Here is a 23,629-nt window from a genome sequence, read left to right on the forward strand (position 1 = left end):
TGGGTGCAAAACCACACCTGTTAAGAAAATAAAGTGGGAAATACATAAGCCAAGTTTTTCTAATTCTGATTGTAAGGTTCACCTTTCAAGGGAAATGGACATTTCTTTCATTTCCAGCACCTGGGGCCTCAGAAAAAGAAAGTATAAGGTTTTGTCTCTTTAGTATTCAAGCAACTTCAACCACAAACATATGAGCCAGTAACACCATAAAAAGAGAAACAATCATTATAAGCTAATTCTAATTACCAAAACTAAGTGAAAATGGCAATTACTACTCAAAAGCAAAATAAAAAATTACATCAGTTTCTCTAGGGCTGACTATGCTACCTTTGGTCCACCAAAACCAAAACCAGACCCGTTGCCATCGAGTCGATTCCCAAAGCGACCCTATAAGAAAGAGTAGAACTGCCCCATAGAGTTTCCAAGGAGCACCTGGTAGATTTGAACTGCAGACCTTTTGGTTAGGAGCCGTAGCACTTAAGCACTTAACCACTACACCACCAGGGTTTCCCTTGGGTCCACAAATATTACGAAATAAGAAAGCATATATTAAAGTTAAGTTTGTTTTAAAGGTGAGAAATTCAATGACAAACTTCCGTGAGTAAACTATGTTCTTCCTCTACCCTAAGACATCACTCTGTTTATTTAATTTTTAAATATTTAGGACCCTAGGGCTCTTGGGGGAAATCCAGTGTATTTTTGAATCTATTAAAATGTTTTTTAAGAGCAAAGGGAGGGACAGCTCAGTAAAAAAAAAAAAAAAAAAAAAAAGTGCTGTCTCAGGTGTTCAGAGGATACAAAAGTCAGTTCTAGAAAATTGTCAATGAGGAAACTGTATTGGAAAAAAGAAATTAAGACCAGTGACTCACCAGGACTTCCACAGGAGTTGGCATAATACAAAAATATTTAAAAAATGATCATAAACTTTCTAGAGTGTCTAACAAGTTTATAATCCAAGAAAGGCCATCCTTGCATATCAATTCATTCAATTTTAAGTTCATCAGCTGAGGATAATCTTCAGACTTTTATTTGCCAGGTGACACATTTCTGAGAAGCCTTTTCCTTGTGCATTTAAATGCCAAACTCAATTACACTCCCAGCAGAGCAAGCAGAAAGGATTGTGCATATTTTAAAACAGGGAGTTGACTGATTGCAGTTTTTTTGTGGATATCAATGGGTACAGCTCTTTCTGGGTATTATCCTTAAATACTGTAATCACCCTCAAAGAATCGGGCTTTCTGATGTTGCCCAAAGAGGTAGAAAGACTGCCAAAATTTCCACCAGAGCATCCTATTTTTAGTCTTTGGAACTAGTCTTTTAAAATGCATTCCACAGCGCAATTTGTCTAAGTTTATACATGGAACAAAATTTGCATCCTAAGGTTTTTTTTTTTTCAGCTCAGAAAGAAATCTTTATAAGATTAAAAATAAAGCTAAATATTGGCTCAGAGAGAGGAAAGGAAAAGAGACATTAGGCGGTTCTTGACGACCAAAGTGCGGAGAGAAAAAAAAAAAAAAAGGTATGGGAAAAATGAAAATCAACCAAAAGGGTGGAGAGATGTGGGCAACGGGATAGAAAGGAATACAGTAGAGGCAGAGTGGAAGTCGCAGTCTCCTCGGGGAGGCGGGCGAGGAACGACTTCTGGCCCTAGTCACCTAGCGAGGGAGAAGCTGGAAGGATGCGCAGGAACAAGAGACCGACCCACTGTGGCTGGAGAAAAGAGAGGAAAACAGAAGACCGGAGAGGGGGCGGAGGTGAAGGCGCGGGGGCTGCACCTCCCCGAGGACAGAGGCGCAGGAGGACAGAGGCGGCGCTGCTGGAGGCGGCCGGCGCAGGAGCAGGAGCGAGGGGCTTCCGAAAGGCTATCCACCTCGGCCGCCAGCCGGCGGGTCCCCTGCATCCCTCCTTCTCTTCTTACCTGGGAATCGGAGGCGAAAGGAGGGCTACCGGTGTACGCCGGCTCTGTTTCCTGCCCCACTCGCTGACATGGCGGCCGACGAACTGTCACAGAGCTTGCTCGGGTCTCCGGGGCTCTGGCGGAGGAGACACCGCTTGCCTTCCCGCCCCGCCTTCCTCTGCGCACCCCTCCGGGCTGGCGGGCGGGCGGGCGGGCTGGCGGGCTGGCTGTCTGGCTGCGGGCGGCCTGCGACCGCGGAGCATAGAGCGCGAGCGGCTAGAGAGGAAGCAGAGAGGGCGGACAACCATAGAGTACGAGCCCGGACACAACCCGCGGGTCGGCCTCTCTCCTCGTCCGGCCAGTCACAATCCTTCGGCGGCCGAGTCCGGACGGAAGCGGAAGTAAGAAGAAAGGCAAGAAGGAGGGTTCGTTCGCATGCGCAGTTTTTAGTGTTTACTTCCGCTCTCCCTAGTGTGGCTGAGAGGGAATGTGGCACGTGGGGTACCCTGCCCCGGGTTCGCCGAGGTAGCAACCCTGGCTGATCATTGGGACGGACCTTAGAGGGCAAGGATGTGGGTTACAGTGGCGGGGCTTCCTGCGCGCCCGACCCTCTCAGTCTTGACCGGCGCTGGTCGCTTTTGCATTTTGGGATCCGGAATAGTGACGCGGAAGGACTTGCCGCAGGTCCCTCGCAGGGATTTGTCTGACTCCCGCCCGCAGCCGTTGCCCTGTCCAGATATCAGGGAATCGTCTTCGTGCGTCTCTAAGTATCGTTTAGAGTACAAGCGTTACGTAACGAGTCGGAGATTGGCCGAGACCTTGGCGCAGATCGTGAACGGGAAACGGAAAACTCCCCCGCTAGTCCTGGAGTGCAATCCAGGTGAGTCCAGCGTGGATTGCATCTTGTTGGATATCAGTTACTTCTGTAAACAATTATTGATCACCCAGGAGGGGCTGCCCTTACCTTTAGAGGCGCTGCCTAAGACACTGCCCTTTCCCTTAAGCAGCTCCTTTGGAGAGAGTGCCCACAACACGTGTGTGGTCTGTATTAATAATGACATCACAATATTTCTGAGCAATTTTCACTTTACACAATATTTTGATGTAAAACATGATCTTAAATCTCACCGTTCCCCAAAAAAGGTGTAAGTCCAAAAAAAAAATTTTTTTTGTGTGTTACTGTTCTATGCATCATCTGTAGAGAATACTGAAAACACAAGATTTACAGGCTTTTTGTATAAAGACTTTATAAAGCACCATTTTCTATCATGGGTTGTCAGTTTTGTTTGGATTTGACGGTGTCTTTGATGGTTAAAGCATTCAGGTAGCCCATTAGTAAGTGGTAGGCTAGAAACCACCTTTTTTGTTTGTTTTTTTCTTCGGAGAGTTAGTGGAACATTGCGATAAGGGTGCAGGTTTTGGAGTCACTGGCAGAATAGATTTAAATCCAAGCTGCACCCCTTAACAGTTTTGATGTTGGAGGCTAGAGACCCTGTCTAACCTCTATAAGGAGAGTGACACTTCAGAGATATGAGACTTAAAATTCGGTAACACGTAAAACATCTAGTGAAAGTTTGATGTGTTATTATTGTGAGAGCTTGAATTGTTTGTATTGTAAATATACTTTTCTTTCTGTTAACATACCAGGTCCTGGAATCCTGACCCAGGCATTACTTGAATCTGGTGCCAGAGTGGTTGCCCTTGAAAGTGACAAAACTTTTATTCCACATTTGGAGGTATATTTCTTTTTTTTTTTTTTTAAATAATTGTTTTGTAAGAAAAATTGATTGTCCAGTCACTATCTTAGAATAGTTTAGGCTTTAGTAGGTTTAATCAAATTAAGCACATGATTTATTTTTATAGACCTGTTTTAGAGATGATTATCATGTTACTCCTAGGGACTAGAACAGAGTAAGCATTCAGTGTTTGTTGAATGAATGACTGAAAGATTGAGAGCCCTGAGGCTTGCCTTGTAGTTTTAGCTCTGCTGCGGGCCTAGCTGGGTGACTTTGAACAAAGTGTATAACTGGTATCTCTAGCCTTGTTTCGTTATCTGTAGTATCCTGTACTGGTCCCTTGCCTTCTGTGAGCTTAGAATCTAATTGGGAAAATTAGATTAATGTTGTTAGGTGCCATCCAGGCGATTCAGACTCAGCGACCTTATGTACAACAGAATGAAACACTGCCCCCCTCCTCCGCCATCCTCACAGTCGTTGTTATGCTTGAGCCCATTGTTGCAGCCACTGTATCAATCCATCTCCCTGAGGGTCTTCTTTTTCGCTGTCCCTCTACTTTACCAATCATGATGTCCTTCTCAAGGGACTGGTCCCTCCTGATAACATGTCCAAAGTATGTGAGATGAAGTCTCACCATCCTTGCTTTTGAGGAGCATTCTGGCTGTACTTCTTCCAAGACAGGTTTGCTTGTTCTTCTGGCAGGCCATGGTATGTTCAGTGTTCTTCACCAATACCATAATTCAAAGACATCAGTTTTTCTTCAGTCTTCCTTATTTGCTGTCCAGCTTTCACATGTATATGAGACACTTGAAAACACCATGGCTTGGGTAAGGCGCATTTTAGTCCTTAAAGTGATATCTTTGCTTTTTAACACTTTAAAGAAGTCTTTTACAGTAGATTTGCCCAATGCAGTGTGTCACTTGATTTGTTGACTGCTGCTTCCATGGGCTTTGATTGCAGATCCAAGTGAAATGAAATCCTTGACAACTTCAATCTTTTCTCTGTTTATCATGATGTTCCTTATTAGTCCAGTTGTGAGGATTTTTGTTTTCTTTATACTGAGGTGTAATCCATACTGAAGGCTTTTGTTCTTCATCAGTAAGTGCTTCAAGTTCTCTTCACTTTCAGCAAGCAAGATTGGGTTGTCTGTATATTGCAGGTTGTTAATGAGTCTTCCTCCAATCCCGATGCCCCGTTCTTCTGCATATAGCCCAGCTTCTCAGATTATTTGCTCAGCATACAGCTTGATAGGTATAGTGAAAGGATACAACCCTGACACACACTTTTCTTGACTTTAAACCATGCAGTATCTCCTCGTTCTGTTCAAACAACTGCCTCTTGATCTATGTACAGGTTCCTCATGAGCACAATTAAGTGTTCTAGAATTCCCATTCTTCAAAATGTTGTCCATAATTTGTTATGATCCACACAGTCGAGTGCCTTTGCATAGTCAATAAAACAAAGATAAATATCTTTCTGGCATTTGCTTTCAGCCAAGATCCATCTGACATAGACAATGATATCCCTAGTTCCACATCCTCTTTCAAATCCAACTTCAATTTCTGGCAGCTCCCTATTGATATACTGCTGCAATGACTTTTGAATGATCTTCAGCAACGTTTTACTTGTGTGTTGATATTAATGATACTGTTTGAGGATTTCTGCAATGGTTGAACATCTACGAGTTCTTTTTGGTATAGTGACTCTGTGTGTTCTTTCCATCTTCTTCTGATGCTTACTGCATCATTTAATATTTTCTCTATAGAACCCTTCAAAATTGCAACTCAAAGCTTGAATTCTCTCTTTAGTTCTTTCAGCTTGAGAAATGCCGTGTGTTCTTACCTTTTGGTTTTCTAACTCTAGGTCTTTGCACATTTTATTATGATACTTTACTTTGTCTTCTCTAGCCACCCTTGGAAATCTTCTGTTTAGCTCGCTTATTTCATCATTTCTTCCTTTCACTTTAGCTACTGTATGTTCAAGAGCAAGTTGCAGGGTCTCTTCTGACATCCTTTTTGGTGTTTTCTTTCTTTCCTGTCTTTTTAATGATCTCTTGCATTCTTCATGTATGAGGTCCTTGCTGTCATTCCACAACTTAATTGCTCTTTGGTCATTAGTGTTCAGTGTGTCAAATCTATTCTTGAGATGGTCTCCAAATTCAGATGGGATATACTCAAGGTCATATTTTGGCTCTTACGGACTTGTTTTAATTTTCTTCAGCTTCAACTTGAACTTGCATGTAAGCTATTGATGGTCTGTTCTGCAGTTGGACCCTGGCCTTGTTCTGACTGACGATATTGAGCTTTTCTATGGTTTCTTTCCACAGATGTAGTTGATTTGATTCCTGTGTATTCCATCTGGTGAGGTCCATGTGTATAGTTGCCATTTATGTTGGTGAAAAAGGTATTTGCAATGAAGAAGTTGTTGGTCTTGCAAAATTCTATCATGCAAATTCCAGCGTCATTTCTATCACCAAGGCCATATATTCCAACCACAGTTCCTTCTTCTTTGTTTCCAGCTTTCACATTCCAATCACCAGTAATTATCAATGCACCTTGATTGTGTGTTTGTTCAATTTCAGACTACAGAAGTTGGTAAAAATCTTCTGTTCCATCATCTTTGGCCTTAGTGGTTGGTTCATAAGTTTCAACAATAGTCGTATTGATTGGGCTTCCTTGTAGGTATATGGATATTATCCTATCACTGACAGCATTGTACTTCAGGACAGATCTTGACATATTCCTTTGGATGATGGATGCAATGCCATTCCTTTTCAATTTGTCATCCCTGGCATGAACCAAACCCAGTGCCGTCGAGTCGATTCTGACTCATACCGACCCTACAGGACAGAGTAGAACTGCCCCATAGAGTTTCCAAGGAGCGCCTGGCGGATTCAAACTGCCGACCCTTTGGTTAGCAGCCACAGCACTTAAGCACTACGCCAGCAGGGTTTCCTCCCTAACATAGTAGACCATATAATTGCCTGATTCAGAATGGCAAATACCACTCTATTTCTGATCACTAAAACCAAAACCAAACCTGTTGCCATCATAGCGACCCTGTAGGCAGAACAGAATTGCCCCATAGGGTTTCCAGGGAGTGGCTGGTGGGTTTGAACTGCCAACCTTTTGGTTAACAGGCAAACTCTTAACCACTGTGGTACGGGGTTTCCTTCAGCTGGTATTTAAAATACCATTGGCATAGTTTCCAGCAACACAGCAACACACTAGCCAACACAGTATGACAAACTGACAGACGCATGGGGTGAATTAGGTTATTAGGACTATATAAACTCTGGATTTAGGATTTCAGCAGCAAGAATGGTTTGGTATTGTCAGATAACAGCTCCGCGGAGTAAAGACATCATCCAAATGAATTTTTTAGTGAATATTGATTCCTATAGAGCAGACAGCCCTGGTGGTGAAGTGGGTAAGAGCTCAGGCTGCTAACCAAAAGTTGGCAGTTTGAATCTACCAGCTGCTCCTTGGAAACCCTGTGGGGCAGTTCTACTCTGTCCTGTTGGGTCACTATGAGTTGGAATCAACTCAGTGGCACACAACAACAACAACATAGAGCAGACAAGTTTACAGAACAGTAAAAAAATAAACCAAGCCTGTTGCCATCGAATCAATTCTGACTTACAGTGACTCTACAGGTCCAACTCATAGGACAGACTGAAACTGTCCCGGGGGTTTCCAAAGCTGTAGTCTTTATGGAAGCAGACAGCCACATCTTTGTCCTGCGGAGCAGCTGGTGGGCTTGAACTGCCAACCTTTTGGTTAGCAGCCAAGTGCTTAACCACGGCCCCACCTTACAGAACAGTAGAGAAGTGTCAGTTTCTTTTGTCGTTGGCCAGCCTCTTTTTTTTCTCTTTCTCTCCTTCCTTCCTTTGTAAATCTCTAAGTTTAGTTTGTGAAAACAGTGTACTTTTATATGCAAACTTCTTGAAACCATGTAAAACGTGTATATAGAAGTATAGGATGACAGCAAAAAATTGTGAAAACGTAATCCAACCATTTTGATTTTTCTTAGTAAAACTGTGAGTCTTATTGTTACTCTACAGCTGACTGCTTGAAAAAGAAATTACGGTTTTAGCCAGTTTATTTAATGGAAGGTAAGTCTCCCAGAATTCAAAAAACATGAGAAAAAGAATACGTGAAATTTCATGTGTTCTCCTGTGATTTCATGTGTTCAAGGTCGTGAGGTGTGATGCAGTAAACACGTTGTGGGGTGCTGTCAAGTCTGTTGTCAATTCACGGTGACCCATGTGACAGGGTAGTACTGCCAGAGGGTTTCCTAGCAGATCGCAGGTCTTTCCTCTGAGGAGCCACTGAGTGGGTTCAAACTGCCAGCCTCTCAGTTAGCAGTTGAGCGCTTAACCATTGTGCCACCAGGGCTCCTTTTAGCAAGCATGTTGTTGTCTTGTCAAATTGATTCTTGACTCATAATACCCTTTATGACAGAGTAGAACTAAGCTGTAATCTTTATGGGGGTATATCACCAGGTCTTTTCTCCCATGGAGTTGCTAGGTGGGTTCGAACCACCAGCCTTTCACTTAGCAGCCAAGCACTTAACCATTGTGCCTCCAGGGTTCCTTTTTTAGTGAGTATACTATTGTTGTCAGGTGCCGTCAAGTCGGTTCCAACTCTTAGCGACCCTACGCACAACAGAACGAAACACTGTGCGGTCCTACACCATCTTCACAATCGTTGTTACGTTTGAGCCCATGGTTGGGCCCGCTGTGTCAGTGCATCTCGTTGAGGGGCATCCCCTTTTTCACTGACCGTCTACTTTACCAAGCATGGTGTTCTTCTCCAGGGACAGATCTCTCCTGATAACATGTCCAAAGTAAGCATTGGCATTTGTAATTTCAATTTGGAAATTATTAACAATAAGATAACTTTTATCTTGATCTATAAAAAGGCTTAGATTTGAAATAGCTAATCTACATTACACAGGGTAATTGGACACTGTTAATATGTCTGTTTCTATTTACAGTCTGTTACCCTGTAACGCAAGGAGCCCTGGTGACACGAGCACTGATTGGAGCTCCGTCCTTAGTACATGTTCTTTCGCTTTTTATCAACTGTTATGATAAAGCAGCAAGCCACTCAAAAAAGATTTGTGTGAATTCATCTATGTGCCTTTTCAGCCCCACATCCAGATTTTAACTTGGGACTTAACAGCAGCAGATACGCTTCTGGCCACCTAATGGCACTCAGTTTGCTCCTAAAAATTGAGAGGATTTTCAAGGATGATTGACTGAATTTTTAACTAACTTGTATCATCTGTCTTACCATAAAATTCCTGAGACTTTAAGTAACAATGTTTTAAGTGGGAACAAAAAGTTTCTTTTCCTACTTGGAGATGCAATGCCTGTATGTAGCAAATTGTGTCCCATATTAATAAAACAAGGAGGCTGGATGGCTTAAGCAGTTTGTGATAGAGTGGTAACCCAAAGGTTGGCGATTTCAACCCACCCAGTGCTTTCAAAGAAGATAGGCCTGGTGGTCTACTTCCGTAAAGATGACAGCTAAGAAAACCCTACAGAACAGTTCTACTGTGTAACACATGAGGTTGACATGAGTCAGGGGCCGACTTGACGGCAGCTAACAAGAGTTAACAAAAAAAACCCCAAAAAACCAAACCCAGTGCCATCGAGTTGATTCCGACTCATAGCGACCCTATAAAAGAGAGTAGAACTGCCCCATAGAGTTTCCGAGGAGCGCCTGGTGGATTTGAACTGCCCACCCTTTGGTTAGCAGCAGTACCACTTAACCATTACGCCACCAGGGTTTCCACAACAATTAATAAACCATGATAAATCCCATTTGAGGGATGAAGATTGTTACTGTTGTAGGAACATTCCGCTTTTATGGTAGAACGTGCCTTATTTCAGCAGGGATAAAGCACAGTCTTTTCAAATCAGACTGAATTTGAATCTCCGTCCTAGCACTTACTAACCTTAAAACCCTGGGCAAGTGAGTAATTCAACCTTCTGAGTCTTGGTTTTTCTCACCTATAAAATAGGGAAGTTAGTACCTACCTGTTTAGGGTGTTGATGAGGTTGAAATAAGATAAACTATGTAAATTGCCTAGCAGAATGACTAGTAGAAACTCAAAGTTTATTTCTCTTTCCTTTCCTCTGTTCCTTTTTGCTTCTTGTTTTTGAGTCCTGAACACAATCTGGTTGACTCTGCAATCTGAAGCATTCTGTCACCTGGGTTTATGGTCATCATGGCACTTGTCATTATCAGAGAGCAGAAGCTTTGCCTGTTTTGTTCACTTCTGTATGTCCATCCCCTAGTGTGTGTCTGGTACAGAATGGCCTCAGTAAATATTTGCTGAACAAATGAGTGGAATCTGGAAATTAAGAAAGAAATATAAAAGAGCCATAAAATTATGTAAATCAACTAGATTATATGCAAACGTAAACACTGTAATCTACTTGTTAGTACTTCTCAGTTTTGAAATCTCATTCAGGTGTTTAATCTTCATAACACCGCTATGAAAAAATGAGACTTGGGGAGGTTTAGAGACATTCCCAAGATTGCGTGGGTAATTGCGTTGAGCTGGGTTTCATAACAAAGTCATTGCCTCCAGCCAGTGCCTTATGATTCCTGTTTGTGTTGGGGTACTATCAAGTCTTTTCTGTTTCCTTGAAAGCTTCTGGTTGAAATTAATACTATACTTCTATAACAAGGGTCTTGAAGTTTAAGCACTGTGGCATTTAATTTTTAGCATTCAGAATCTAAACTAATATTTACCGTGAGACTGGGATTTGAATTGTAAAGAATAATTTTGTTTTAAATTTCCACTGACCAGAATTTGAATAATAAGGGTGTGTATGTGCATGCATGCACACACATAGTTCCTTTTCTAAGAATTCTGATCTTTTAAAAGACCAATTCCGTCATACTGCCAGATTAAAAGAAAGTTAAGATGCAGTAATTCAGAGTCTATTGAAGTATAATAGAAGGCTTTACAGAAGTAGTGTTTTAGAATTGCTTTCATAGAGCAGAGAAGTTAGTTGATGAGAATGTCAATGATTGTCGCCTTGGTTAAGTGCTCAGCTGCAAACGGAAAGGTTGGTGTTTAGAACCTACCAGCCCTTCCACGGGAGAAAGATGTGGCAGCCTGCTTCTGTAAGGGTTACAGCCTTGGAAACCCTTACGGGGCAGTTCTATTCTGTCCTATAGGGTCACTATGAGTCGGAATGCGACTCAATGGCAATGGGTGTTTTTTTGTTTGTCTGTTTACATTTAAAAAAAAAAAGAGTTTGCAAGGAGAGTCTGAGTATTTTTTTTATATTTCAGCTGTGAAATACAGGTATTTTCCCCCTTACATCATTAACATAATTCTAGTTCAATTACTGCAGAGCCAAAGATATGAAAGAGAAGCAGAATCTAGTGGAGTTATTATTTTAATAGTTATCAGAGCTGTGGCCCAGCCAGACAAGGAAGGAGCTGCCTTATTTAAGGGCTTTTAAAAGCATGTTCAACTTGAGTTAATTAAGCATTAATCAAGGGTTCCTTTGACAGTGACCATTCACATTTGCTAGATTTAGAAATGGAACAATATTTATGGGTTGAATTCAGAAGTGTGAGTAAAACTAGGTTTTTTAATTGATAACTTTAAATTACAAATTTGTTTTAAACCTGAATACCAATAGAATTTTCCATGCATGAGAACCTCCATATACACATGAAAAACATACTGTCCTCTTCTTACTGATTTTGTAACTTCCAATTAAGTGTAGGAAGTCTGTGACTAATACTTGTAGCTCTAGTGCAGCTACAGTATGAACAGATCAGGACAGAAAGAGACTGAGGTATAGTAGAATTCTTCCGGTGGACAAGGCACTTCCCTTCTGCGGTTCCCTCTTTCTTTAGAAAAGGTAGATGAAGAAGTAAGAAAAAGATGAAGACTGATCTCTACAATGAGCTGACTTCATTTGATGGGTGACTAAGTCAACCCTCCTAGGGAGGGAAGAAACTCTCTTGAATCTGTCTGCTTTTCACTTTAATGTTTTTATTGTTTTTCTCAGTTATGAAGTATCTTCATTTCTTCTTCCCATTATCCATAGCAGATGGCTCTTGGCTTTCTGCTTGAGCCCAGATGTGGCCGCAGAATCTCTGACCAGTGCTCCAGGCAGCCACTACTAAGCAGTTAGTGAGTGTGAGGAAGCTTTTGAACAACTAACACTATTTAAAAAAAAAGCAAAGAAAGTAAGAGGATAAGTAAGAATTTGTTAAAGTTTGTTTTGTTGTTTGGGGTTTTTCTTGGTGATACTGTACTTTCATCATTTTCCAGTTAATTGATTTTTATTTCCTCTATTAAATTTTAGGGTAAACCAAATTTTAGGGTATGTTATTAATATTATCTTTATAGCTTTACTGAGGGTGTAATTTTTTTATAAGAACTGTTTTTGAACTAAATCTTTGATTGTTACAAAGTAAACCTGCAAAATGCTGAAACTTGTTCACATGTTATCTCTGTCTCGCTTCAGTCCCTAGGAAAAAATCTGGATGGACAACTAGACGTGGTCCACTGTGACTTCTTTAAATTGGATCCTAGAAACAGGAGTCTAATAAAACCACCCATTATGATTTCACAGATGCTTTTCCAGAATTTGGGAATACGAGCAATTCCTTGGTCAACAGGTAATTTTTGTCACTCATTAAAGCAAATGCCTTATGAGTTGGCAGCCTTCTTTGTAAATATACCTAGTTTATTGAAGAGCTTTATGTGCAGTGTATATCATACAGTTTTTGAGCACATGCTCTTAACTTGAGTGGCATTCCCCTCACCTCGGCAGAAATAATGAGAGCAGTTCCCCAAAAGCCAACTTCCATTTCAAGTAAAGATGCTGAGATTTAGTTTTAATTGAAATAAACTAAAACTAATACAGTTTGTTGACTTAGTTTGACGCAATAAAATATGGCCAAAGGAAAAAGGGTGAAGAGCTTTATCCAAATATTTTGGCTTGTATTCCTAACAGGTATCCCTTTAAAAGTAATTGGAATCTTCCCAGTTAAAAATGAAAAAAAGATCCTTTGGAAACTTATATATGACCTATATTCCTGTACTTCTATATATAAATATGGACGAGTAGAACTAAATATGTTTATTAGCGAAAAGGAATACCAGGTAGGTTATTAACAAGTACCTGGTAAGTTTTTTGTGTTTTGTAAGAGTTCTGTAATTTTTCTCTGTGTAATCTTAATCTATGTGATTTTAATTTAGGATTCATGACATTTGAGAGTACTAAGCTTGCTTTAAAATTTCTGTAGAGCAATCTGTAGACTTTTTATTTTCCGTAGTCCCTGGGTGGTGCACACGGTTAATGTGCTCAGCTGCCAATCAAAAGATTGGCAGTTTGCATCACCCGAGAGGCACCTTGGAAGAAAGGCCTGGCAGTCTACTTCCGAAAAATCAGCCATTGAAAATCCTGTGGAGCACAGTTCCATTCAGACACGCAGGATGTAACCATGAGTTGGAATCGATTCAATGACAACTAGCTGGGTTTTGGCTTTTATTCTCTGTAATGAAAGGCCCTCCTGAAGATCTTGATATTGCATTGAGAGTCATGCTCCCTTTCTGCCCAGGAACTGCTTGTCATTATTTGTGCCTAAGACAGCTAAGGCTGAGGATAGTGGAGCAGGAAATGAAGGAATGACTTATCCAGCCACAGCTCTATAGTGAGAAATTGTGACTGGCCTTGGAAGGAGCACGAGGCGCTCAGAACCTTGAGACTGTACATGCAGGATATGAATGAAAGTATGAAGAAGACAAATAAAAAAATGGTTCGTCAGGTTTCATTTTGTTTTTAGGAAGATGTTCCAGCGGCCTATGCTGCTTTTGGCTTTTCACACAGGGTTTCCTGTCTCTGTAGTGTCCTCTCACTCATGGAGGTAACCGTTCATCCTTCAGGTGTCTGCCTAAGCTACTCTCAACTCAAAATTAAGTGGGTCCACCTGATACAGGTTTTAATGCACTTTCTCCATAGAATATACCACAAGTTAGTTCATGTAATTAGTTAATGCTTTTCTCCCATGCTATGTTGTAAAAACCACAATAGCAGGAATTGTTCCTGTTTTTGTTCACTTTCATAACTAAGTGATGAGATTTTCTCCTGATACGAGATACGGTTAAAGGAAGTCATTCGCAAATACATTGGACTGGAAGTATAAATTTTCAACCTGAAAATTTTAAGATTTTCTCTTCCTTGAAATGATTACAGTTAAGATTTTTCCTTTAATTTTAATTTTGTTTACTTAAGTTTTTAGATACTATTGAGATCCAGCATATCATTTCGATTGATTAGAATTGTATTTGGTAAATAACTCTTATTTTCCTTTTGTTAGAAACTAAGGGCAAAACCCAAAAATCCAAACTTGTATCAAGCATTAAGTGTGCTCTGGCAAGTAGCTTGTGACATTAAGCTTCTGCACATGGTGAGTAAAATCTTTCTGTATTTTAGAGAGTGTCATTATTTTTCAAATTGGCTGTATTTCTGTGACCTATAAATGGAAAGAAATGAAAGAATAAAAGATTAATTTTACCATTTTCCCAACTGTTGAACAGTAATTTTTAGATGATAGGTCAAGGTAACTGTGTGCTAATAAGTTTTTTGTCACAAATATTTATATTTTTCTCCAATTACAAAAGTAATATATACTTATTGTAAAATATGAAACAGGAAGGAGAAAGGAAGGAAGAAAAGAAAAGAAAAACAGAAATAAGAGTTTTTTTTTTTTTAATCATCACTGCAATTCTACCACACAGAGGTGACCATTGGCGTTTGAACGTATTATTGGTCTTTTTTCCCCTGTGCTTTTTTTTCCCTTTATATAGTAGGGTTTATATAAGATTGTATCATGTTTCCTTCACCTAATAATTAGTTGGAAGCTTTTTGCCATGTCATTCAATACTTTTAAGTTTTTAATGGCTACGTACTACTTCACTATAGAGAGTTTCTCTTTTAAATTGCTTTTATTAGGAAAAAAAAAACAAAAACGTGAACATCTTCAGTGAACCTTTGTATGTTTCCTAGATTATTTCTTTAGGCAAGATAAGAGTTGTCTAATAAAATATAATGTAAGCCACATATGTAATTTTGCATGTTTTAGTAGCCACATTATAAAAGATGAAAAGAAATGGGTGAAATTAATTTTAAATACTATATTTTATTTAACCCGGTCAATCCAAAATATTGTCATTTTGATGTCTAATCATAAAAAATTAGTTATTACATATTTTACATTCTTTTTGTCATTGTATTAAGTCTTTGAAATTCAGTGTGTACGTTACGCTTACAGCACATGTTAATTAGACTAGATACACAGCAGATGTGGCTAGTGACGACCATATTAGAGAGCATGGGACTAGATTATTTTTTAAAAAGTATATATTTCTTTTATATCATAACTTGCCCATTTCCTTCATTTGTTATCTGTTTCGGTAGATTAGAGTATATATCAAGTGGTTTTATAAGGTATATAGGTTATGTGCTTGGTAAAGTACAGGTTCGGTGGAAAAGAAGAAGACCCTTGACAAGATGGATTGACACAGTGGCTGCAACAATGAGCTCAAGCATAGCAACAATTGTGAGCATGGCACAGGACCAGGCAGTGTTTCATTCTATGGTACATAGTGTCGCTATGAGTTGGAACTGACTCGATGGCACCTAACAACAACAACAACATAGGTTATATGGCAGTCCCTAGGTGGTGCAAACCATTAATGCATTCAACCACCCAGAGGCACCTACATAGGGTTTTATGGCTGATTTTTTGGAAGTACATCACCCGGCCTTTCTTTTGAGGTGCCTCTGAGTGGACTCTAATCTCCAGCCTTTCTGTTAGCAGCGAACTGTGTGAACTGTTTGAACCACCCAGCTACTCCTAAGTAAGAGATAGAGTTACTAATACCAGGAGAGACCTTTGATCTACATTTTCTTTGAAAAAAAAAAAAAAAAAAAAGTATGTTATTTAACCATCACATTGTTTTTCTTAAATTAGACTGAGTACATTGATTTAATTCATTGCTTTTCTTTATGTAATATTTTTCTTTTTTTAAATCCGTAATAATTTGGCCAGTGATCATGAAGATAACACCACTGCCAAAATCCACTGCCGCCGAGTCGATTCCGACTCATAGCGACCCTACAGGACAGAGTAGAACTGTCCCACAGGGTTTCCAAGGAGCACCTGGTGGATTCGAACTGCCAGCTGTTTGGTTAGCAGCTGTAGCTCTTAACCACTATGCCACCAGGGTTTTCAAAGATGGCACAGGACCAGACGTTTCATTCGGTTACATATAAGGTCGCCGTAAGTCAGAGCCAACCTGATGGCAACCAACAGCAACAGCGATAATTTGGGGCACTTTGACCAAAGAGAGATAAGAGAAATGTTGTTTTTTTTTTTTTTTTTTTCCTTTCCCTCAAGGAGCCTTGGTCATCATTTGACTTACACACCCAAAATGGGCAGCTGGAAAACACAAAGCACCGGGTAAGAGTAAATGAACACCTTTCCTTTTCTTCCTTTGAATGGAACATCCTTTATTTTCTTTAAGATCATTTGGTCTTCTTCAAGATCATCCTTTATTTGCTTTAAGATCATCTTTATTTTAAGATCATTTAAATTTTGAATTTTAGAATAATTAATGTTCTTTGGTAGCGTAGCGGTTAAGAGCTATGGCTGCTAACTAAAAGGTCAGCAGTTTGAATCTACCAGGTGCTCCATGTAAACCCTGTGAGCCAGTTCTACTCTGTCCTGTAGGGTCGCTGTGAGTCGGAATCAACTTGACGGCAACAAGTTAACAGGTTAATGTTCTTTAAATATATCTTACTACTTTCGGACACTGGTGATGGCTACACAACATGATTAATGTGTGGTGTCACTGGATTGCACATGTAAAGATGTTGACTTGGCTAATGTGCGTTATGTATGTTTTTTACAACAATTAAAATATATATCTTACTACTTTTAATACAATGAAATTATTTTAGAGGAGAGTTGTATTTTTTAGCTGTTGTACTGTGGGTATGAGCACAGTGGTAGGCTTAAACAGAGAATCTTAGTTTTCTTTTTATCTCTTGAAGATGCATCTCAACTTTGAAAAATATAGTTATTTTAACCTTCAGCTGATTTAATAAACTAAAAATAAAAGTTTATACCTTATTAATAAATCAGAAATTTGTAATGCTGCTGTACTTTGTATGATTCAATTCACCAACAAGCCCACCTTGGTTCTTACCCATAAAGTGGAGTTTTTATTTTACTTTTCCCTTTCTAAAGAACCAAAGTGCTGGTGTTACAGAGTGGCCCTGCATTAACTTTGTCTCAGGGCTACTTGTAGTGAAATTCTAATAAAGTAGCTGAAGTTAAAAAAAAAAAAGTTTTTTTTTTAACTCAATCCAAAAGTTCTGCTTTGGAATTAAATGCTAATGATGGCCTACACCCAGCATATCAGCTCAGTATGATGAGCCCATTCGTTCACTTCTTTGTTTTTTTCCTTACTCTTGATACTAAACAGGAAAAAAAATGATCAACTTGGAGATAGTCTAATTTTAGAGGGATCAGTTGTCATTGGGATTTTAGTTCTGTTTCATGATTCTTAAGCATAATTTATATAATCTCACAAAGCAAAATAAGAATAGTGCGTTTTGGCTTGGGTACCATCAGGGATTTATTCAGATATCCCCAAAATGAACAACCCTGTATATGAGATATTTTCTTAATGAGAAGATCAAAAGCTAAAAATGTTTTTGGCCAACTTAAATATTTAAATTTGTAGGGATGAACAAATAACCACATGTCATGTTTCATGAGAGAATTTTATTCAGATGTTCACATATATCTTGGATACTACTATGCTCATAATGTCTATAGAAGCACTGTCAGACATTTAACAGTTTTTCAGAACCTATCATCTTTATTTCTAAATAATTTTTAGATACTCTACTTTTTTTGAAGCCATATTTTTATGCTGTTACTGAAATTTTTGTCCCAAACTATAAATGGTCATCCATGTAACATCAGACAAGTTGATGTTTCTTCCCCATTTATCATGTAAATGTATATCCTTGACTCCAAAACAATTTACCTCGTTGCTTTTTAAAGTCACCTTCAAAAGGCTTGTTAACAACACCATATAATACTTGCAATCGTGAGGTCACACCTCCCAAAGTAATACTTACCAAATCGTTCTGAATTGTATTGCGCTCTTTTTTACGAACTCCTTCAACTGTCAGCATCCCAAACTCGAAGTGATTGAGATATTCTTTTTTTAGGCTAATGCGTTTTCCAGAAACAGTATTTTATGCTTCAAAATTAAGTAAATAAGAGATTGCTACCTAATATGTGAGATTTCATAAGGATTCAAACATTCTGAGGAATAATGTTTGGGAAAACCCATCTTAACCTTATATCCAGTCATATACAATATTTATTTTAGTCTGCATAATACCATACACTAGAATAAAACCAAAAAACCAAACCCATTGCTGTCGAGTTGATTCTGGCTCATAGTGACCCTGTAGGACAGACTAGAACTGCCCCATAGAGTTTCCAAGGAGCGCCTGGTGGATTTGAACTGCCGGCCTTTTGGTTAGCAGCTGTAGCTCTTAACCACTACGCCACCAGGGTTTCCGTATGCTGGAATAGGGGTTGGCAAACTTTTTCTGTAAAGAGCCAGATGTTAAATATTTTATGCCTTGTGGGCCACATACATTCTCTGTCTTATGTTCTTGTTGTTTTTAAACAGTCCTTTAAAAATATAAAGCTCACAAGCTGTACAAAAATAGGCAATGAACAGTAGTTTGCCAACCCCTCTACTACAGAATTACAGATTCTTTTTTTTTTTAATATCCAATTAAAAATTACAAGTTAGCAAATTTTTTTTTAATCCTTATGATCTGGTGGTGTGCCTCAAATATAGCAGGGATTCAGTACACGTTATTGTTACGTTTGGGATTTGGTTTCACATTGCTTACAAGCTAATAAGTTAGCCTGTCACTGTTTCATGAATGCTGGACAAAGACAGAAGGTTCCTGGGTCAAAGGACTTTATACTCATGGCACAGCAAGCAGCCAAGAGCATTTATGTCGATTCCCTTTGCTCCAGAGTCCCATGGGGTGACATGATATAGCTCATTTGGATGCTCTGCATATAGTGGGTTTGCCTTGCAACTAAGAAACTCAGAGCTGAGGGAATCTACCTTCTCTGTAGCACACATTAAGCAAGCCTGCTCATTGTCCCAAGGGAGACATCCTGATCTCATTATAAATGTCTGTGGCGATTGTCTCTTCAGCCAGTTAGCTTGAATGAGTGAGTAAGTAAATAAATGAGTGAGTGAGTGGACAAGCTCTTGCTCTGGCAGTATTTTATGACTAATATAGTTTATTTTTTCTTCTCCAGGAATTATCAGGACTAATACAACAAAACCTGTGTTTTATTCAAATGACTCCTCGTAGAAATTTATTTACAGAAAACTTAACACCTCTTAACTACAATGTATTTTTTCACATGTTAAAGCAGTGTTTTGGGAAACGCAATGCCAAGCTACTAGATCATTTACGGTAAGTAAAAAGAATAAAAGTAGAATTATTCTTTGATATCAGTTTTTTTGTTTTGTTTAGTATTTTAATTAACAGGGTAAGGTACCATATTTTCACTCCTGTATTTCTTCAAAATATTCTGTGTCAGGTACATTTTAAGAAGAAAACAGTTCTATTTTCCATATAATCTTCCCCTGAGCTTCTTTTTTTTTCCCCTCAGAAAAAACCACCAGAGATGTAGAGTTGTTTTATCTTTGTCAGAGCATAGACCCAAGACTAACCTAGAGAACTAACTGTTTGCCACTGGCTGGGGCGAAGGAAGTCAGTGCTTCTGGTCACATACCCACCATCTACCTCTTACCCTCGCCTGTCCTAACCAAAGGGGATCCACAACAGATCACAATACCACCCTGGTTCTCTTGCCCTGGACCAAATTTTATCTAACTAAAGATTTTTGAAAATTATAACTGTTACTACTTATCTTGTTACTTGTATCTGTATAAGTCTAATATTTATATAGAGCTGGCAGTGTACAGGAGCCCTGATGGTGCAGTGGTTAAGAGCTCAGCCGCTAACTAAAAAGTCATCAGTTCAAATCCACCAGCTGCTCCTTGGAAAACCAATGGGGCAGTTCTGCTCTGTTCTATAGGGTTGGAATCAACTTGATGGCAACAGGTTTGGTTTTTGGTTTGGTGGTGTACAAGTCTGTAAATTGTACATTGCGGCTTACATCAGCAACCCATAGTCATTCAAAGTATTGTCAGAGGAAGGACTAATTTTAAAAATCACGTTTTAATTGATTAGATCATCACTTAATGTATACTCTTAATGGGCGTTGATTGGGCATTATTTATTTAAAAATAATGTTAAAACGGTACACCAGTATAGCAGGCTACTATTTTATCTTCCCACCTTGTGATAGTGGTAACTTTGAATAACAATATCAAGAAGGTAGGAAATTTTAGGAATAAATATGCTAGGCCATGGTGCAAAATGTTGAAGGTTCCATTGGAGATTTCCGTGGTTGGGAAACATTTTTACACTTGTCACCAAGATTACATTCAAAGTAAAAAAAAGTATTGGAATATTTTCTGCCAAAATATTTTGTTATAGTTGTTTACTTATTCTTACTGTCAGAGGCTTATTAATGGTTTCCTGCCAGGCTAATACATAAGGCAGTTTGCTTTATAATTTATTCACCAGTCATTGCTGCATAAAAATGTCAAAAATGATGCCTTCCTTGAAAATTGCCAAACAGCAGTTTCCACTGTTTGTATTTATTGAACTTAAGATTTTAAATCAACCTAAATGGGGTTAAGACTATTTTGCTAAGAAAGTGAAAATATGAATAAGGTAGGCAGAAGAATTTTTTAATAAGCAATTTTAGACTGGAATTTCGTGAAAGAATTAGGATTAGTATATGGTAAAGCCTAAATATGCCATTTTCATGACAGGTTAGCCATGAAAAACTTCCAAATAAACATAGCGAAGGGCTTGCGTATAATGTGTGTAGCTTTAACGTTGAATAAAATAAATTACGTATTTTAAATTATATATTATAAATGAACCACTTGAAAATGGGCTTAGAAGTCATCCTTATCGATATTAACTGAATTTAAAGTTGACATGGAAAAGAATTAACAGATTTATTTTGTGTTTCTTTTGTAGTTCATTAAGTCCAATTGATCCAAAGGATATATTGACGCAAATAAGAAAACATGAAAATGCGAAAATAACTAATATGTGCCCTGAGGACTTTAAACTTCTTTTTGAAACTATAGAGTGTTCCAAAGATTATACCTATAAGTGGCTCTGTGATGACATCATAGAAGACAGAACTATGTAGGGAACTAGACCACAAAGACATTAGCTGGAAAAGTTTATTTATTGGAAATTACGACAAATGAAAAAGAAGTAAGCCTGAAAAACCTATTTCTTGCGACTGAAGATAACTGTTTTTGCACAGACTGAGCAGATCATTTCTTCTGGACTTCATCCCACTGGTATCTTGGACAAAACAATGACTGCTATTTTATTCACAGCTGAGTGAAACGAAACCTTCAGTTTCATTTGAAACTAAATGAAATTAAACCTTCGGTTAATTGTGGATTTGATGAGATTGAATTTTTTGTGTTGTTTTATTGTAAATTCCCGTCTACTAAAAACATACTGGTAGTTGTAAGATGCTACCAGAGAAAATGTAATTTAATTTTATCCTTTTGGTTAAACATCTTAAAATAATCTTAGATCATATTAAATATTCCACCTTCACTGTTGTTGGTATTTGCATCCTCCTGGGGTGCAAAAAAGTTTGTACATTGTTAAGCTTAGAAAGTAAATTAAACTGGTTTAAGTGGTTTGTTTTACTTTTCAGTTTTTTAAAATATATTATTAAGTACTGTACAATGAAATTATTTAAATTTTAATACGGTTTAAACTTTTTAAAAATTAAAATATTTTAAGTAACAGGATTTTTTGATGTTTTTTTCCATAAATACTTGATGAAACATTAAATTACACCTAATTTACTCACTTTTAATTCTGTCACGTATACTCAGTGTACTTTCAGTAATTCAGCCTTTGATGCTCAAAATCTCATTTTTGTTCTATAAATAAATAATGTAGTAGTTGAGATATGTCTAATCTCCCCAGTTAGATTTGTTTGCTATTATAACACTTTGTAGTACCTAAGGTATACCAGTCGTAAGTAATTCTTCGTAAGGCATATTCTTAGTAACACTTAACCAAACTAGTTCTTCCCAACTTCCCTGCTATTCTCATTGGTTCCCAACTCAATCTGTCTGGAAACTCTGAATCCCTTCTCTTGTAATTCCTACCCTGCCATCACCAAATCTGCTCAGTCTTCATAATGTCATTCATTCTCACTTTTTTTCCTAGTCCTACTCCTGACACACTGAGCCTGGGTTTCTCTTAAAGCATCTTAACTACCTCTCTTCCATCTTCCAATCTACCTTGTATGTCACCGCTATATCAATCTTTCTAAAACATTTCACCAGTCTACTTCACCATAGACTCTTAATTAAAAAGTATTACTGCTAGAGTTTGGGAGACCTCCAAGCTTTTGTTTCCAAATAAGTAATAATCACATCTGTTTCACATGATTAGTGTTGGAAGGAGTAAATGAGTTAATACAAGAAAGGGTTTAGTAGAGAAGCTGGTAGAGGTAGCTATAAACATTGGTGTCATTCATTATCCTTCCCCATTCCCACCTGTATAGAGAGCCAGAAGCCTGTGGTTTCTTCATTCTGCATACAATAAACTAGAATTTTTTTAAAAGAAAATAAGCAATTTTTCATTCACCAAAAGATGTAAATAATAAAACTGAATATTTAGATGGTTATTTGGTGACAGTAAGGTGCCTCCAAGAATTTGAGGTTAGCCTTCTAGTCACATAGTGAAAACCCAGGTCAGGCAGGAGTGTCCAAGCCCTCTGGAGTTAACTAAGTTAACTAACAATTTACCAACCTGTTGCCTTCGAGTCAATTCTAACTCATGTGACCCTAAAGGACAGAGTAGAGCTGCCCCATAGAGTTTCCAGGGAGCGCCTGGTGGATTCGAACTGCCAACCTTTTGGTTAAGCAACTATAACTCTTAACTATTACACCACCAGGGTTTTCTAACAATTCATGGTCCGTTGTAATTAGCAAGGAAACCCTGGTGGCATAGAGGTTAAGTGCTACAGGTGTTAACCAAAAGATCAGGAGTTCGAATTCACCAGGCTCTCCTTGGAAACTATGGGGAAGTTCTACTCTGTCCTATAGGGTCGCTGTGAGTTGGAATGGATTAGACAGCAACAGGTTTGGCTTTTGGCTTTTTTATTCTCTGAGAAGTAGTAAACAATGTCACTTTGGTAAGTGGAAGAGAGGACTTCAGAATGGTAAAGATTGTGGTAACACTGGGCAATCAGGGAATTAAAGAGGAATACTACACAGCACAGAGGGCCTAGCTAAGGATGGAAACCAAGTTCATAGTGGTATCACTCTTCTATTATGTGATTTTCTTCAAGAGTGGGACTGAAACAAGGGAGCACATGGATGATTAGGTAACAAGAGAAAAGATGTGCTGAAAAGGGAACTAGCATTTTCAGGTCTCTCTGAGTCATGTCCATTAATTGGAGAGTGAGAAATCAGTCTGATATTCAGTGTGTTTAAAGGTGGAATGGATGCAGCCTAAAGGCCAGATTTACTGTTGCAGGAGCATAATTGACATCCCCAGCTACTGCCCCTCTGAATATACATACCACCATGTTAATGCCAAGGCCACACTTCTGCAGACTCCTTCCAGCCAGTGGCTGAGCATGGTGGAGGTAGTTAGGCAGGTCCATTCCAGTGAGACACAACTCCAACTGACAATTTTGGCTCAAAGACTTCCTATTGGCTTGGTTGACTCTTAGAATTTTTCTGCAGCCCGAGA

General features: G+C 38.7%; 2 protein-coding genes across 3 annotated transcripts in view; one reads left to right on the top strand and one right to left on the bottom strand.

Annotated features, from left to right (window-relative positions):
* Positions 1–2,008, bottom strand: part of CNST (consortin, connexin sorting protein) — a 92,357-nt gene extending 90,349 nt beyond the window's left edge. Inside the window, exon 1 of one of the 2 annotated variants that reach the window (XM_049868043.1) lies at positions 1,919–2,006. The gene's annotated coding sequence lies outside the window, so the exon portion shown is untranslated. Of the gene's footprint in view, positions 1–1,918 lie in introns of both variants that reach the window. The other variant, XM_049868042.1, reaches the window with a different exon arrangement.
* Positions 2,009–2,344: 336 nt separating this feature from the next.
* On the top strand, positions 2,345–21,658 carry TFB2M (transcription factor B2, mitochondrial). Its single transcript, XM_049868046.1, has 8 exons — positions 2,345–2,777; positions 3,545–3,633; positions 12,143–12,296; positions 12,635–12,783; positions 14,001–14,090; positions 16,083–16,145; positions 19,056–19,216; positions 20,864–21,658. Exons 1-8 carry the CDS (start codon positions 2,468–2,470, stop codon positions 21,039–21,041), a joined length of 1,194 nt encoding a protein of 397 aa, XP_049724003.1. The 5' UTR covers positions 2,345–2,467; the 3' UTR covers positions 21,042–21,658.
* The last annotated feature ends 1,971 nt before the right edge of the window (positions 21,659–23,629 follow it).

The sequence above is a fragment of the Elephas maximus genome, chromosome 24 (genome assembly GCF_024166365.1).
Source record: "Elephas maximus indicus isolate mEleMax1 chromosome 24, mEleMax1 primary haplotype, whole genome shotgun sequence".
Classification (NCBI taxonomy): domain Eukaryota; kingdom Metazoa; phylum Chordata; class Mammalia; order Proboscidea; family Elephantidae; genus Elephas; species Elephas maximus.